This window comes from Myxine glutinosa, chromosome 11 (assembly GCF_964187855.1).
Source record: "Myxine glutinosa chromosome 11, kmMyxGlut1.1, whole genome shotgun sequence".
In the NCBI taxonomy this organism is placed as follows: Eukaryota; Metazoa; Chordata; class Myxini; order Myxiniformes; family Myxinidae; genus Myxine; species Myxine glutinosa.
The window spans coordinates 16,888,524-16,905,739 of NC_136271.1; the positions used below are offsets into that span (position 1 = coordinate 16,888,524).

At 41.6% G+C, this 17,216-nt stretch overlaps 2 protein-coding genes across 10 annotated transcripts in view; one reads left to right on the plus strand and one right to left on the minus strand.

The window, feature by feature from the left end:
- LACTB2 (lactamase beta 2) overlaps positions 1–3,065 on the minus strand; it is a 54,606-nt gene extending 51,541 nt beyond the window's left edge. For 2 of the 4 annotated variants that reach the window (XR_013624906.1, XM_078786433.1), the window contains exon 1: positions 2,925–3,065. The gene's annotated coding sequence lies outside the window, so the exon portion shown is untranslated. The remainder of the gene's footprint in view (positions 1–2,924) is intronic. The other 2 variants (XM_068130247.2, XM_078786434.1) reach the window with 2 other exon arrangements.
- Positions 3,066–4,057: 992 nt separating this feature from the next.
- The window catches only part of ZNF451 (zinc finger protein 451), a 38,524-nt gene continuing 25,365 nt past the window's right edge, over positions 4,058–17,216 (plus strand). The window contains exons 1-6 of one of the 6 annotated variants that reach the window (XM_078786437.1): positions 4,062–4,116; positions 8,656–8,720; positions 9,496–9,586; positions 11,550–11,636; positions 13,318–13,440; positions 14,877–14,988. In XM_078786437.1, the coding sequence (XP_078642563.1) occupies positions 9,503–9,586; positions 11,550–11,636; positions 13,318–13,440; positions 14,877–14,988 (406 nt within the window). In that variant the 5' untranslated portion in view covers positions 4,062–4,116; positions 8,656–8,720; positions 9,496–9,502. Of the gene's footprint in view, positions 4,242–4,524; positions 4,894–8,655; positions 8,721–9,495; positions 9,587–11,549; positions 11,637–13,317; positions 13,441–14,876; positions 14,989–17,216 lie in introns of those variants that run through there. The other 5 variants (XM_068130253.2, XM_068130252.2, XM_078786436.1 and 2 more) reach the window with 5 other exon arrangements.

A 17,216-nucleotide genomic window follows, 5' to 3' on the forward strand; every position in this document is an offset into this window, starting at 1 on the left:
AACAACCAGGTCAGTTTTGCCCCCTGCATGAAAAGCAGCCCAAACGGTCACCCCACCACCTCCAGTTTGGACTTTTTTTTTTTTTTTTTTTTTTTTTTTTTTTTTTTTTTTTTTTTTTTTTTTTTTTTTTTTTTTTTTTTTTTTTTTTTTTTTTTTTTTTTTTTTTTTTTTTTTTTTTTTTTTTTTTTTTTTTTTTTTTTTTTTGTATACAAGATCGAGGCTCGTGAAAGAGCTAACATTAATCACACAAAAAGACAAACCGACACACAAAACACAAAAAACAAGGGGAGCGGAGCGGCAGACAAGATGGGGAGAGAGGGGGAAGGACACAAAAGAGAGGGGGAAGAGGGGGAAGGACACAAACACAACATTTGAGAGCAGGGACATCGGGAGGACTTTGGGGGAGGTGGGAGAGGAATAAAACATATGAACACTGCAAGAAACATATGAACACTGGGGTGAATTACCGGGGGTAGAAAAGATCAAGGTTTTCGATGGGGGAAGATAAGAGATGGTGGTGAACAGCTGTTTTAAAGACCTGGAGGGAGGAGTGGGATTGAAGGGAGTGGGGGAGTTTGTTCCAGAGGCGGGAGAAAAGGGGAATGAAAGAGTGAAGGTGAGCAGAGAGCCTAGACTTTGGCAGTTTAACCATAAGAGGGTTGCAGGCAGATCTTGTGCGACCTGAAGGAATATTGGGGGGACAGAGCACAGAGAGAGCTGGGGGAGCAAGGCCGGAGAGGAGTCGGTAGAAGACAGAAAGACCACCAACCTGCCTGCGGTGAGTGAGTGAAAGGCCCTCGGTGTTGACTACATCGCAGGAGATTCCAATGATTCTGAAAGCTTTGGCCTCAACAGCATGAAGCCGAGCAAGGTGTGAGGCAGGAGCACCAGCCCAGAGGGGGGAACAGTATTCCATTGAGCTGCGGATGAAAGCCTTGTATGTGGTGAGGAGCTCAGGTGTGCCAAGGAAGGACTTCGCACGACGGAGGATGCCCAGTCGGCGACTGGCTTTGGAGGCCAGCTTGGAAATGTGGTTTTCCCAAGAAAGATCATGGCAGATAGTGAGACCCAAAAGCTTGAGCGACAGAACTTCTTGGAGAGGATTGTTGAGAAAGTAGATGGGAGGGTTGTCCAGTCGGTCCTTTCGGAGAGACATTGTAAGAGTGTGAGATTTGTCAGGATTGAAAGACATGTTCCACTTGTTTGACCAGTCTGTGATTTTGTCCAGGTCTGCAGAGAGTGAGGAGGCTGCAGACTGCCGATCTGAGGGATGAGGAATGGAGCGACAGAGAGTAGAGTCGTCAGCAAAGAGATAGAGAGGATTTTCAAGAGAGTCAGAGAGATCATTGATGAAGACCAGAAAAAGCACAGGGCCCAGAACACTACCTTGGGGAACTCCAGCCTGAACAGGAAGAGGAGATGAGAGAAACCCATTCAGGGCCACACGTTGACTACGACCAGGGAGGAAGTCCGCCAGCCATGCGTGGATTTCCATGGATACCAAAGGAGGAGAGTTTGGTGAGCAGAGCAGGGTGCCAGACCGTATCGAAGGCACGTGAAATGTCAAGGGAGACAGCTGTAATTTCCTGTTTGGCGTTGAGGACCTCCATCCATTGTTGAGAAAGCAGAAGCAGCATGTCCAGAGTAGAGTGACCAGGTCTGAAACCAAATTGATGATCAGAGATCAAGCCATTGGAGAAGAGCTCTTGGCACTATACAATCTTTGTTGTAGGCTTCATGCACTTGTCTGCGCACTCGGACGCGGCCATCTTGACGATAGACCAGAAATCTAGACTCGTCACTGAAGGTCACGTGATTCCAGTGTCCTGGCTGCCATTGACGGTGCTCTCTGGCCCACTGCAATCGGCACTGGCGGTGTTGTCTGGTCAGGCGTGGCTTTCTCAGGGGATGCCTGGCATGATAGCCTGCTTGAACCAGTCATTGGTCGACTAGCCTTCTGGATACAGGCACATTTGTCAGTTGCTGCCACTCAGCCCTAAGCCGATTAGCTGATTTGGTACGGCCATTGCAGACTAACCGGTGCAGCTGGCTCCTTGTGGTTCCAGCTGAGTGGTTCCTTGTGGATCATCCCTCCTTGTGGTTCTGCGGGGACGTCCTGGCCTCGGTATTGGAGTAGGGACACCCCTCTGAGCATTTCGTTTCAGGATCTTTGACACCTGACCTTGAGTGATGCCATACTGCCGAGCAATAGCACGCTGTTTCATGCCGTAATTTCGTAAAGCCACCACTCCATGACAAACAGCATTGTCGTGTTGACTTGACGGACCATCTCCAGAGGAAGTGGCAATAACTTTTTGAGACGTGCAGCAGTTGTTTTCCACTAATACAGAACGCAACAACCCTTGTATACCCGACTGTGAAGCCAATCATCAAATGCACCTGTCCGTACATTTTGCCACGCCACCTGTGATATAATCCTGTTGTTGACTTCTTGCTGCGACAGACAATCAGTTACATGGTTCTTTTAAGAAATAAATCACCAAAGTGTAAAAGAAACTCACCAGATTGATATACTGAGTTAAGAAAGTAAACCCGTCAAGAAAAAAAAAATTCCATATTAAATGCCAAGTCTGTATATATGGATATAGGCTATATACACACACACACACACACACACACACACACACACACACACACACACACACACACACACACACACACACACACACACACACACACACACACACACACACACACACAATTTCATTTTGTTTATTTATGTCCATTTAATTTCATTTATTTTGTTTATCATATTATCACTTATATATATATATAAATTATATCATTATCATATTATCATTTTGTTTAATTTCATTTATTGTTTATTTATTTGTTTATTATCCGTGGTAAAAAAAACATGGAAATTATGGCTTAACCCCACACCTCGATTTAATCACCCACACCTGCCTTAATGTCCCACTAGGTCTCCGCCACTCAGGCTCCACTTCCTCACATGAGCAGGATGTTTTTCTCACGTGATCAGGATGTTATTGTTATTTATGGGATTTTTGAGCCGCTACATTATGCAAAAGTAACGTATTATTTCACATTTTGAGTTTATACCGCACCGAACGGCATTAATGTTCGATCCACACCGATTGCTTTGTATTTCGTTCACTTGGAAAAGAGCGAGACAATCACTCGAGTCCTTCAGTTTACAATTCGACGACTCATAACAAACCTCAAAAGACGAAAATAAATTGCACAGGAGAGACAGTGAATAGAAAACCATTTAAACAGTTTCAGTGACAATCAAACTCAATGAATCATCATAACAGAAAATAATATTAACTGTTTTACTGACAATCATTAATTAATCATCATAAGAGAAAATCATCTTAACGATTCTTGGAACTTAAAAAGCGGACCACCATCCTCGCTGAATGAAATATCATTATACACCCCAACCGCTGTGTGCTTCACTATATACACTCCTGAAGGCTGAACCGGTGGAACGTGGAACGAATGAGTTTAAAACTGGTGGTTGTACTCGGGGTGTGCACAGGATTAGCGGGAAGGTTTGAGGGGACTAAAGTGGGTTCTTCCCTGGTTTTCAAAAAATAATGGATGCTATATTTACATGTGTATCAACAATGAGGTAAAATGTAACATAAACGTATTAAATAGATGAACTATTAATTGGTCCTGCAATCACAGTCATAAATCATTCGACGGAATGATAAAAGGGTTATTAAAATATTTAAATACTATTTTGTAGTTGTGACGTAGAAAAAGAGGCGTGTATGTTAGATTATATTAAATTAGATTATATAAAGTAGCGTTGAAAGATAATTTGAGCTCACCTTCCGATTTTCTTTTCAGGGAATTATTTTCTGTTTAAATAAAAGTGAAAATGTATTAAAACTGTGATTCAGCTCGTTACATGGAATTTAAATCCTATTTAAAGTATTTTTACGATATATATATATATATATCATCTTATTGTTGAAATATACGAGGACCAAAATGAGGTTCTTAAATCAACCAAAAACATTTGTTGCTAAGAAGAAGAAGAGGAGCGAAAAAAAGAAGAAGAAGAGGAAGAAGAGGCGGATGAAGAGGAAGAGGAGGCGGGGCGAAAGGCGAATGGAGAAGGTGGAGTTTTCTATTATGTGATTTTTAAAACACGTTTATCCGTTTTATAGCAGATTTTGTACAGTTTGTTTTCACTTCTTCTGTAGGTGGATGATGAGTTTTGGCGCCTCGTTTAAACTGCCTTGGTAAACCATATGCTTGTAATGGTGCTGTACTCGGTGCACGAGTGTTTATTATTAACCGAGGAGTTATTATTTTATTATTTATAGTGTTAACTAACTGTATCTTCTCATGTTGGAACTTATTTATTTATTTTAACACGACCTTTGAAAGTCATTGTGAAGGAATCTGAAAATGCGATAAACGACCTGTGGGTAAATCAATTAAATAATTAAAACGAACTTTTATTTGAGGTTTTGGAAACATTTTAACCAGCACTGTACGCACTGTATTCAGGCGGGAGGGAACGTTGTATGAAAGTCACGTGGGCCGTTGAAAAGGTTATTGGAGCGACAGATTCCAAAAGATCCTTGATGCCAAAATGTTTATGCGATGAGCACACAGACACAGACACAGACATAGCCATAGTTGTAGCAAATTTTGTCAAAATCCCATCACTGGTTCACAAGTTGTGGCGTTGTGCACAATGTGCGTAGAATTACTAGAATGTACGCTAGAGGGGGCGTGGCCAGGAGGAAGAGGAGGAGTTCCGGGTGAAAGGACGGAGCGTGGAAAGGATTTGTACGTAACGTGCGTCCGATGTAGCCGTAGGGTTGAATAAAACTGTTGGAGATTATTGAATTCCTCATTCTTGGAGTACTTTACGACACAACACAAGTTGGTGCAGTAACAGAATGTTTACCTGACTTGACCTCTTGACCCCATAATCTAATCTGTTAATCTTTGCATCATTATACATACATGTACATGTACAGTGTACACCTAGTGTTGGCTTAATAGTTAAGGTGGCTGGCTTGAGGTATTAGGGTTTTGAGTTTGAGCCCCTGTCGTGCCGTTGAAATAACCCCAGGTGGGTTGAATCAGGCTGTCATCCTTCCAAGGTGGGCAAAATGAGTACCAGCTTACCTGTACCTGTAAAATGAGTACCTGTACTAGCTCGTCCATGAGCCTCGGCTAGGTATACAAAAAAACAAGGAAAGTTAACCCCACTGCTTTGTGCGCATGGGGTAATAAAGCACGGTATAGCATAAATAACATGTACACACATCAGATATGGTTGTAACACTTATTTTATTATTTATAGTGTTAACACTATATATCAGGCTATCTATATATCCAGATATCCTGATTGGAAACAAGAGTGGTAATAATTGTACTGTTGCTGTATATCTGGACGTGTTGGTTAGAGTTGGACAGAATGGCTTTAGTACAAGTGTGTATCATAAAGTTGATGATTTCAGTTTACCTGTAGTCTTGTACACCTTTCCAGGTAGCAATGTACCAATTAAAATGGGTTACAATGTCTTCTCATCTCAGCTACTAAGATTTGCAAGAATTTGTTCAGTGAAGGATGATTTTGTGGAATGTGCTGAGGGTAGTTTCCATCTTGTTAAACAGAGGATATTTGGCTGATTGTTTGATCAGGTCTTGTGAGAATGTCTTTAGACTCCGTCGTCACCTTTTGTTTGAGTTTGGTTGGTTTTCAGGTAAACAAGTTCCTACTGCATCGCATTTGATACAATAATATTGAATTAATTATTTTAGTGAATTCAATTCTTTAATTAATATTACTGGTTATATATATATATATTTATTTATAGATATTTATTTATAGATATTTTTTTATAGATATTAAATAATTGAGGTATTTAAATAAAAATATTATTTATAAAATACATTGTTAGTAGCATTAAAATAATTTGTTGGTGGTTGCTAGGATCCGCAGTGCAGCATGGTAAAATTGGTTGTGGATGACAGTTTCAATGTTTGAGTCTATGGTTGGATGGAGGTGCTGTGTCATGGACATGTCTGTCGGGTGGAGTATTTATTGCTTCGTATATTGTTATATAAAATGATTTATAATTTAAGTTATTAGTTTGTGTTAATACTTTCAATAAAAGTAGTAATTATATAATTTTGAATAAGGATATTGCATTTTTTTTTTTTTTTTTTTTTTTTTTTTTTTTTTGTATACAAGATCGAGGCTCGTGAAAGAGCGAACATTAATCACACAGAAAGACAAACAGACACATAAAACAAATAACATCGGGAGCGGTAGACAAGATGGGGAGAGAGGGGGAAGGACACAAACACAACATTTGAGAGCAGGGACCGAGAGACATGGAGACATCGAGAGATCTGTGGGAGGGAGAGGGCTTTGGGGGGAGGCATGTGAAGGGGGGGAGGCATGTGAAGGGGGGGGGGGCATGTGAAGGGGGGGGGGGGTGGGAGAGGTATAAACATATGGACACTGCCAGGATTTCCAGGAAATAAGTTGGAATTTCAAACAAGGTGGATCTGGGGTGAATTAGTGGGGGTAGAAAAGATCAAGGTTATGGATGGGGGAAGATAAGAGATGGTGGTGAACAGCTGTTTTAAAGACCTGGAGGGAGGAGAGGGATTGAAGGGAGTGTGGGAGTTTGTTCCACAGGCGGGAGAAAAGAGGAATGAAAGAGTGAAGGTGAGCAGAGAGCCGAGATTTCGGCAGTTTAACCATCAGAGGGTTGCTGGCAGATCTTGTGCGACCTGTAAGAATATTTGGGGGACAGAGCACAGAGAGAGCTGGTGGAGCAAGGCCGGAGAGGAGTCGGTAGAAGACAGAAAGACCACCTACCTGCCTGCGGTGAGTGAGTGAAAGGCCCTCAGAGATAGCTTCATCGCGGGAGATTCCAATGATTTTGAAAGCTTTGGATTCAACAGCGTGAAGCCGAGCCAGGTGTGAGGCAGGAGCACCAGCCCATAGGGGAGAACAGTATTCCATTGAGCTGCGGATGAAAGCCTTGTAAGTGGTGAGGAGCTCAGGTGTGCCGAGGAAGGACTTCGCACGACGGAGGATGCCCAGTCGGCGACTGGCTTTGGAGGCCAGCTTGGAAATGTGGTTTTCCCAAGAAAGATCATGGCAGATAGTGAGACCCAAAAGCTTGAGTGACAGAACTTCTTGGAGAGGATTGTTGAGAAAGTAGATGGGAGGGTTGTCCAGTCGATCTTTTCGGAGAGACATAGTAAGAGAGTGAGATTTGGCAGGATTGAAAGACATGTTCCACTTGTTTGACCAGTCTGTGATTTTGTCCAGGTCTTCAGAGAGTGAGGAGGCTGCAGACTGCCGATCTGAGGGAAGAGGAATGGAGCGGCAGAGAGTGGAGTCATCAGCAAAGAGATAGAGAGGATTTTCCAGAGAGTCAGAGAGATCATTGATAAAGACCAGAAAAAGCACAGGGCCCAGCACACTTCCTTGGGGAACTCCAGCCTGAACAGGAAGGGGAGATGAGAGAAATCCATTCAGGGCCACACGTTGACTACGACCAGAGAGGAAGTCCGCAAGCCATGCATGGAGATTTCCATGGATACCATAGGAGGAGAGTTTGGTGAGCAGAGCTGGGTGCCAGACCGTATCAAAGGCCCTTGATATGTCAAGGGAGACAGCTCTGATTTCCTGTTTGGCATTGAGGACCTCCATCCATTGTTGAGACAGTAGAAGCAGCATGTCCAGAGTAGAGTGACCTGGTCTGAAACCAAATTGATGATCAGAGATCAAGCCATTGGAGAAGAGGAAAGATTTCATATCCGAAGCAATGATGGATTCCATGACTTTGCTGATAATTGGGAGCAGGCTGATTGGTCTGTAGTTGCAAGGATCTGTTTTTGCACCTTTTTTGTGTAAAGCGGTAATGTTAGCTGATTTCCAGGATGCTGGCAGATGACCTTGAGCAAAAGATAGGGTGAAAAGAACAGAGAGAGGGTGAGATAGAGCGGCAGAGCAGGATTTTAAGACCCGTGGGCTGATGCCGTCTGGTCCAGTTGCAGAATCAGAGCTGTGCTGAGTTGCATTGCTGTGTTGACTGACTGTCTGGACACAACTTTGAGATTGTGGGTCCATTGATGTTGAGTAATCTACAGATGTGGACCTGCAGTCAGGGTTGTGGATCCGCCGTTTTGAGGTTCTGGGCTGAAAGGATCGAAACCTCGATTAAAAACGGTGCCCAGCTGATGATCCGGACAGTTGGAAAACCAGTCAATTGCTTATAGGTTAAGGTTATAACTTCAAATATAAAAAAGCTTTTACAAGTACATAATATATCTGTATATGTGTGTTTATAGATGTCAGTTTATATGTACATGTGTATGTATATTTATGTGTTTATATAGTTATATATGTGCGTGCGTATGTATGGGTAATGTCCGGCTTCCTTCTTGTGACGATGGTGCACTGATTGGTCTTTATTTTGATTATAGTGTGCTAGAGTTGTGGGGGAGAATGGGCAGGTTTGTCTACCTCGGATGTATAGACTTGTGGTTGCTCATCGTACCTTGATTCGACCTTGAATAATTATTTATCCAAACACTGTTGGACTGACTTTCTTTTCTTCTCCTGATAAAGGTCTTTATAACAGTTAATGGCATCAGCCTCCTGTCACTCAGGTGTTTTTGACTCGTGTTTGGCAGCGGAGCGAGGTTTGATGTAGGAAGACATTCCGCAACTGAAGGTACCGGTAGTTGACTTGTCGCACGACTCAAAGTCTGATGTTGCCACGTAGCAATTTAAAAGCGGAACGTCACGACTGGTTGGTGACAGGTCGCAAATCTTTGTTCCCTACTTGATCATGGACGTTAAAGCGAAACAACGTGAGCGATGTTGTACGAGGTGTACCTGCATTGTATCTCATCCCAATAACCTTTTTGAGCCTCCCACATGTTTGGCTGGTATACCGCGGGTCCATGTGTTCAGATTTAATGGCGCAGGTGCTTGAGTGCAGGAATTGTGAATTCTGTTGTGGATAACTTTTCGAAGAGACCCTCGCCTCAAAGCTGTCTCGCCTGGGTTTGAATGTAGGCCCAGCTATAAACTGTCATCCCAGTGATTCACAAACGGGGTGATTCATCAATGTGCGTGCCATCCCTCAGATGGACATTAAACTGGCTTCCCGTCTGCCGGCATTAGTCGATGGACGTTAAGGATCTCGTGCGCATCTTTCGCGCAGAGTCGGCGAGATATCTCCGGCGCCATGGCCAAATTACAAATTCCTGTCTTAACCAGCAGAGGGCACTGCATTAGCGGAACAGCCCCGCCCTCAGCCAATGATGCTACCCCGCAGCCTCGGTCTGCATGCTCACGGATAACAACAAGAGATGTCAGGCTTTTTGAAAAAGGTCTTCAGCAATAATAAATAGATATTTTGACCAAGTACCAATTATTTGTTGGAAATTCGATCTTCTTTCTGCCTGATCTTGTTTTCCTTGTATTTTGTGAAACTTTGACAGATCTTAGATGATGGAGTCTCGTGATATTAACGAACGCAGTGAAACAAAAGATGGAGTGGACAAACCATCTGAAGAAGTTCAATTTGTTTCGGTAAAGGCATAGATTTTCTTCTCCTCTGCCTCTTCTTTTGCCCAGTAGTAATGCTACTGTGAAGACTCAACAAAGGTGTAGATTGAAAGGACGTTCAAAGTGATATTATTTTAGGGTATCGATTGGTTTAATCTCGTGTGCACAAGTCATTTCGATGACTCCAATTTCTACAATGATATAATTGTTTGCAATGACTCGTGATGAGGTGTTTTTTTTATTTAATTTTTTGGCCAATTTTTAATCAGTATTTCTTTGCTGTCACTTGTTAAATTGAAGTTTTCCAGTTTGAAATTGATCACGAGTATAAGATGTGTGCCAATAGGCGATCACTATCATTTCTGGTTCGATCCTCGTCCACAAAAGTATATTTGTCCAACCGAACCTTAACAGGTAGCATACTCGCCTTATAGTGGGGCAACTTAGCATAACAATTGTGCATTTTGTGAGGAAAGCACCAAATGTGGCACACTAGTAGACTATCCTATTATGAACAGATTTGGATATTGGGCGATATTGGGCCCAGTGTTGATGACCATCTTGGAACTCTTCTATGGCCCTGGCAACTTCTGGCCCGGCAATCATCCAACGCCGCAGGGCACTTGGGTTGTCAGTGAGGCCGACTGCTCCACCATCTCCTTTGATGCAGGCGTTATTCTGTTCATGCGCCTGGTCGATTGGGATCGAAGAGAACACCTTCTTCGTCTTCTGTACAGTGAAGTTGCCAGCCCTGAATTCTCTGGCTACATCTGGGTGCTTCATTGGGAGTGCAGCCATGTCCCTCAGGTGAACAGGGACCCACCTGGCATAGTGTGTGTGGTCTAAAGCATGGAACCATGGGACCAGTTCCGTCAGGGCATCAAGGTACATCGTGAATGAAGCCTGCCGCAGAGAACGCACTTAGACCAGTACCAACATCTCTAGTTCCAGCACAGTTGCCCAGTACTGAAAGTTGGGAATGTCTTCTCCTCTCTGGTGACACCAGTCTTCGAACTCAGGAAGGTCTTCTGCATCATCAACATATGTCATACAGTGGCGTTCATACGCACGGCGTTGCAGGATGTGCAGTGCCGCTGCAGTGATTTGATGAGCTCTTCTTGTGCGGGTGACGTGGGCAGCTCGCAGGAAGGAGTCGGCCGTCAAGGCGTTGCAATCTCAGCTTGCAAATCTGCAAAATCTGCAAATCTTGCAAATATCAAATCTCTGAATCTGAGATGGCCCAATATCCAGATCTTTTCATATGATAGTCTACTAGTGTGCCAAATTTGGTGCTTTCCTCACAAAATGCACAATTGTTATGCTATATTTAGCTTAGCTGCCGGACTATAAGGGTTGTCTACTCCAGGTGTAATTTCCAACATGAAGATAAACTGTCGGATTGGTGCATTGCGGGCAGGAATTCCATCATGGTGTGCCGTCCTTTGAACGGACGTTATACTCTGTGTACCGCCTGCTCGCATTAGATCCCCAAGTTAAAGATCCCGTGGCATTTCACAAGGAAGAGGAGGTGAGTTATTGCAGGAATCCTGACCAAATTCCAAATTCTTATATCATCTTCGGTCAGTGTCAGGCCTGGCCAGTCGGTTTGTGAAAGACTTGTGCCCAAAATAAAAAGGCTATCTTGCCTAACCCAACAAGAAGGTGGGAATGGTGGTGGTAGTAGAAGTAGAAGTAGGTCCTAGTTTTGATATCTTGTTAATAACCTTTGTTTGTGCATTCTGACCAATTCTAGTGTTTTGCTTCTTCGTACATTGTGCTTAATTTTCCATCAATCTGGTCCATTAACAAAATCAAATCCAGGTCAAGTTGCGTGATTATAAAATCTTGTTTCAAAATCCCCCGATCATCATTTGTCCTTTTGCAGCTGCTTGAAGAGTTCTGTTGGGTCATTGGTGGATAGCACGACCTTTTTGTTGCTCACATCATGTTAAGTTTGGTGTTGTTTTTTTGATGTAATTTCCTTCAGGAGTGTCGGGAGCGGCCTGTTGTAGCGTACATTGACTTATCAGAGTATGAAGACGATGCAGAACCAGCAAGCACTTCTTACTCGGGTGTGAGTGTGCTAAAGCATGTTTTGAGTGATGCAATGTTGCCAAATCGTGGACAATTTGTTTTACGAGTTTCCCTTCCCCTTTCATATTGTTTATATCGATGCTTCACCTATTGCCACGCTATTTGTCACCTGTTTTATTACCACTGCCACCAAAGGTGGGCGGAGGTTGTGTTTTCACCCATTTGTATGTCTGTTTCTGTCTGTGAGCAGAATGTCTCAAAAGGTTGTGGACAGATTCGGACGAAATTTGGTGGATAGTTTGTGTGTGACGAGGACAAAATGATCTGATTTTGGTGAAGATCCAGATACGAGAACCTTTAAATTTTAGTGATTCTTCACCATTGTGATAAGGCCAAAAGGGCAGTTCCGCACAAGTGTCAACCAGAGGGGTGTTTTTGAAAATGATATGAATAGTGCCTTGTTTTGTATCATTATTTAGCAAATATAATCTAGTTCATGAATTCGTATGGTTTAATCTTAACCTGTACATGAGGAGTGGAAAATAAAAATTTGATTAAGCCCTTCCACTGAACGACAAAACACAAATTGCGAAGGAAGAATATCTCTTGCAGTAAAATCTATATTTTACTAAAGCAGATTCATCAGAATATCTGATCTTTTTGATATGATCTTATTTAGTGGACATAGTAAGGAAAAAAAAATTAAAAAATCTGATTTGTACATTTTTAAAATCAAGGTTCGCGTTTAAAATTACATGGTACGCCAGTTGTCAGTCCATTACCAATCAAACGCATTAGGTTTTCCCACACTAAGAGGAGTTGTGACACAAAATTCATCAAAGATTCTCTGCATCCACAGTAGAATCCAATCATAGCAGTAGAATCGAGTTTCTTTTCTTAGAGGAGCAAAGGTATGATAATTTTTTAATTACCTTGTACGTATTTCTTTGTCACCTAGAAGGGCACTCAGTGGAGCGCATACTTCCACCAGGCTGAACAGTTTGTTTGGTATCCCACTGATAGACCGGATCTGGATTCGGACCTGAACCAAAATATAATTGGATTGTTCTTGTCGCCTAACCACCGCGTCCACCAAGTTTAGTCATAACTCGTCCATAACTTTTTTAAATATCATGTTATATAATCGCTTTTGGCCCAATCTCCCAATGGTGATGAATCACTTAAAATTAAATAATTCTCATATCCGAATCCATATTCAGATCTACACCAAAATCGAATGGAATCTTCCTGGTCAGACACCCAACCTGTCCACCAAGTTTCGTCAAAATCAGTCCACAACTTTGAGATATCCTGCTATACCCTATATCAGTTTGGCCATATCTCCCAATGGTGAAGAATCACTTAAAAAAATTATTCTAGCCGGATCCGAATCCGGATCTTCACCAAAATCTAATAATTTCGGCCTTGCCACATACACTACATCTCCACCAAATTTCGTCTGAATCCGTCGACAACTTTTTGAGATATCTTGTTCACAGCCAAACAAACAAACAAACAGACAGACAGGGGTGAAAACATAACCTCCATCCACCTTTGGTGGTGGAGGTAATAAAGTGAAAGCAACTTCTTGGGTAGCAAAATTACAATTGTTGATCTAAAGTAGTTCCTAAAATCTTTTGAATGCCCATCCGAGGTTGTAATTTGCAAACAGCAGAAAGTGGAATTTTTTTTTGTCCTGTTACTGGATACTTCACCCACAGGTCATGAGGACGTATGATCCGATTGAGGACAGCAAGAAAAAGGTTGAATCCACGCTGGGTCGTCTATCCAAACAGGTCCAGCAGGAGAAGGAGATGATTCGTGCACGCTCGCAGGACTTTCAAGTAGGTCATTCCGAACTACCTGGAAAGGGCTTGCACCACGTTCGTTCAAGTTTGTTAATCATTTTTCATGACATCTATTGCATTCTTAAGTGTTCTATTTTTTAGCTCACCTGGAACGAAGTTCTATAATTCAGCTCAGCTTTTAATAGCGAAATGGGCCCAGCCCGGCCGAAGCGGCCTCACCACCTAGCTTATAACTTTCCCGGGGCCCGTCCCGACATTTTTAGTTCTTTTTGAATGAATTTACTACTATAATTCAGCTTTTACTCATGGCCGTAGAAGATTGACTACTATAATTCAGCTCAGCTTTTAATTGCAAAATGGGCACAGCCCGACTGAAGCGGCCTCGACCGGCCTCGCCACCTAGCCTATAACCTTCCTGGGGCCCATCCCGACATTTTTTGTTTTAGAGGTTTCCTCCTATTTTTCACCGTTCAGGAGATTAGCACGTGCAGACAAACAAACAAACAAAAAATTTATATATATATATATATATATATATATATATATATATATATATATATATATATATATATATAATATAATATATATATATGTATATGTGTATGTATATATATATATATATATATATATATATATATATATATATATATATATATGTATATGTGTATATATATATATATATATGTATATGTGTATATATATATATATATATGTATATGTGTATATATATATATATATATGTATATGTGTATATATATATATATATATATATGTATATGTGTATATATATATATATATATATATATGTATATATATGTATATATATATATATGTATATATATGTATATATATATATGTATATATATGTATATATATGTATATATATAAAAAAATTTTTGTATACCAAGTTGAGGCTCGTGTAAGAGCTAACACAGAACATATAAAAAAGGGGGAGATGAAGGGAAGTGCAACACCAGCAGAACACAGAGACATCGGGAGATCTGTGAAGGAGAGGTCTGGGGTGGGGTACACAGGATAAACAAGATGGACACTACAAGGGCTTTCAGGAAAGAAAACGGAATTGGAAGGGGTGGATTTTGGGATCTTTGATCGCATCGTGAAACAAAATGATGTGCATATGTATATCATCGTGTGTTGTCATTGTGCCAAGTATGAACAAAATCAGTCCATACATGTCCGAAATATGGTTGTGGACAGAGACAGGCGGACGAGACCCAATCAATAAGCCCCCGTTTTGGACCAAGTCCAACTGGGGCTAATAACTAAACTCAGGAATCTTTCTTTATGTTGTATGCCATTGCTGGGGATGACTGCTCACGGAAACGACACAAAACATAAGTTTGCTTTTAAAATCTTTTATCTAAGCATTTAAAAATATACATTGCAATTGCAGTAAAATAAGCATGGGCATCAATCCGAGTGATAACGGTATGTATCTTTTGTGTTGGCAGGTGCGTACTGAATCTATCCGAGCTCATGGTTTGCAGCAGTTAAAATTAGCCGAGAAGTCCGCAGCAAGAGAGGAGGCAAAATACTGCATTGGAGTTTGGCTCAATACTCCAGGTGCAGATTGCCAGATGTGCATAATATTATCTGTGTCAAAGCATTCTCCTGTAATCAAACTTGTATTCTGGGCACAATATTGTTACTGAAGTCACTTCTAAGATGTAACTGCTAAGTTGAAGATTTATAATGCCGTATTTGGGTCACCAGAATCCAATCATCTCTTGAATCTGCAATTAGGATATCTCAGCAGTTGCTGTCACAAAAAGGCGGTTTGTTGTTGTGGCTAGGATGGGAAAGTGTCCTCCCTGGTACGGGCCTTGCTTAGTCCTCCTCCCCCCCTACATAATTAATGTCTGTGTGCACACGCCGAAGCCGAGATAGTTTTGATTGTTGGTGTGCTGCAGCAGTGTTCCTGGGAGTACGATATTTCAGGCAAATAAAGGGGGAAATAAAACATCCCATTCCTGACCGACACATTCTCTCGCCAATTCCATCCTCACGTGACACTCTCCGTGATTTATTCAAGCCTGACCTCAAACGTGTGATATTGCTCGGTGTGGAGACTCGAGGAACAATGTACTTTTACCAAAGCAAGTGCACAAATAAATGCTTCCTTTTCCATTGATGACACGAAAACGGAATTAATTTTTTGAGGTGGAACGGAAAATCACTGGCTCTGCATTTACGTCGGTGCATGTGTGCGCGTGTTTCAGTTATATATGTTTTTTTTTTCTTGGACTCTCCCAATTTATTGGTGTCTTGTACATGTACAGTCAGTCCTCTCTTTACGTCGTAGTTGCGTTCTTGAACAGTGCGACTTCAACTGAAACGATTTTAAGCGATCCAATTTCCCCCATAATAATTAATGTAAATAGGAGCGGGGAGGGGGGGGGGGGGTGTGGAATAGATTCTAGGGAAATTTTTTTTATCGTCAGACAAAATTCATTATTTATAAAGGGAACAATTTAAAAATAATTTTAAACAAGCAATTTAACATCTCTAGTTTTTTTTTTTCCATAATCTAGTTGCTTCAGATCTTCATTGGTTAGCTCTTTTCCGTGTGATTGCAGAACTTGTGTAACGTCGGCTTCTTCCACCTCATCTAAACCTGCTTTATTGGCCAAGCCGAGGATAACCTTCTTTATAGCGGGAAAACATCTTTAAATCCTTTCAAGGCATTGACACATTCAGCCCACAACTTCCTCCACACTCCACTCAAGCCTGAGTAAATACAGCACAGGACCCATCGATGTTATCTATGCACAGCTCGGTGTATATAACTAGTGCCTTCAGAAAGTATTCACATCCCTTGACTGTTTTGCATTTTGTTGTTACAGCCTGAATTGAAAATCGATTAGAGATTTTTTTTTGTCACTGATCTACACATATCCCCATAATGCCAGTGAATAATGGATATATATATATATATATACATATATAAAAGATTTTTTTACAAATCAATTAAAATGAAAAGGCTTGAGTCAAATATTCAGCACCTGGTGTTGGCCTAATGGTTAGGGTGGCGGGCTTGGGATCATAAGGTCCTGAGTTTCAATCCCATACAGCTGTTGAATTAATACCAGGTGGGGTTGACTCAGCCTGTCATCCTAAGGTTGGCGAAATGAGCACCAGGGTACTTACTGGGTTCCCTCTCAAGGAGGTTGGTGGCAGGATTTGCACTCCGGCCGCCGTAAAAACACCTCATTCCGTAGCACACACAGTGGTGTGTGTCGGGATGGTGCTGAGGAGTCGTCGTGCTGATTACAGTGACGTGCTGATCGTGTGTGTGTGTGTGTGTGTGTGTGTGTGTGTGTGTGTGTGTGTGTGTGTGTGTGTGTGTGTGTGTGTGTGTGTGTGTGTGTGTGTGTGTGTGTGTGTGTGTGTGTGTGTGTGTGTGTGTGTGTGTGTATATATATATATATATATATATATATATATATATACACACACACACATTATATAAGTATTCAGCCCCTTTACTATGACCCTCCAAAGTGAGCTCAGGTGCATCCAATTTCCTTTGATCATCCCTTAGATGTCTCTACAACTTGTTTCTTCTGACCTGTGGCCAATTCAATTGATTAGATATGATTCAGAAAGAAACATCATTTCCATATAAGGTCCCACAGTTGAGGGTGTATGTCAGAGCAGAAACTACCATTAAGTCTTAGGAACTGTCAGTGGAACTCCGAGATAGAATTGTGAGGAGGAATAGATCTGGGGAAGGAAAACAATTTCTAGAGTGTTGAAAGTTCCCAATAGCACAGTGAGCTCCATCATTAGGA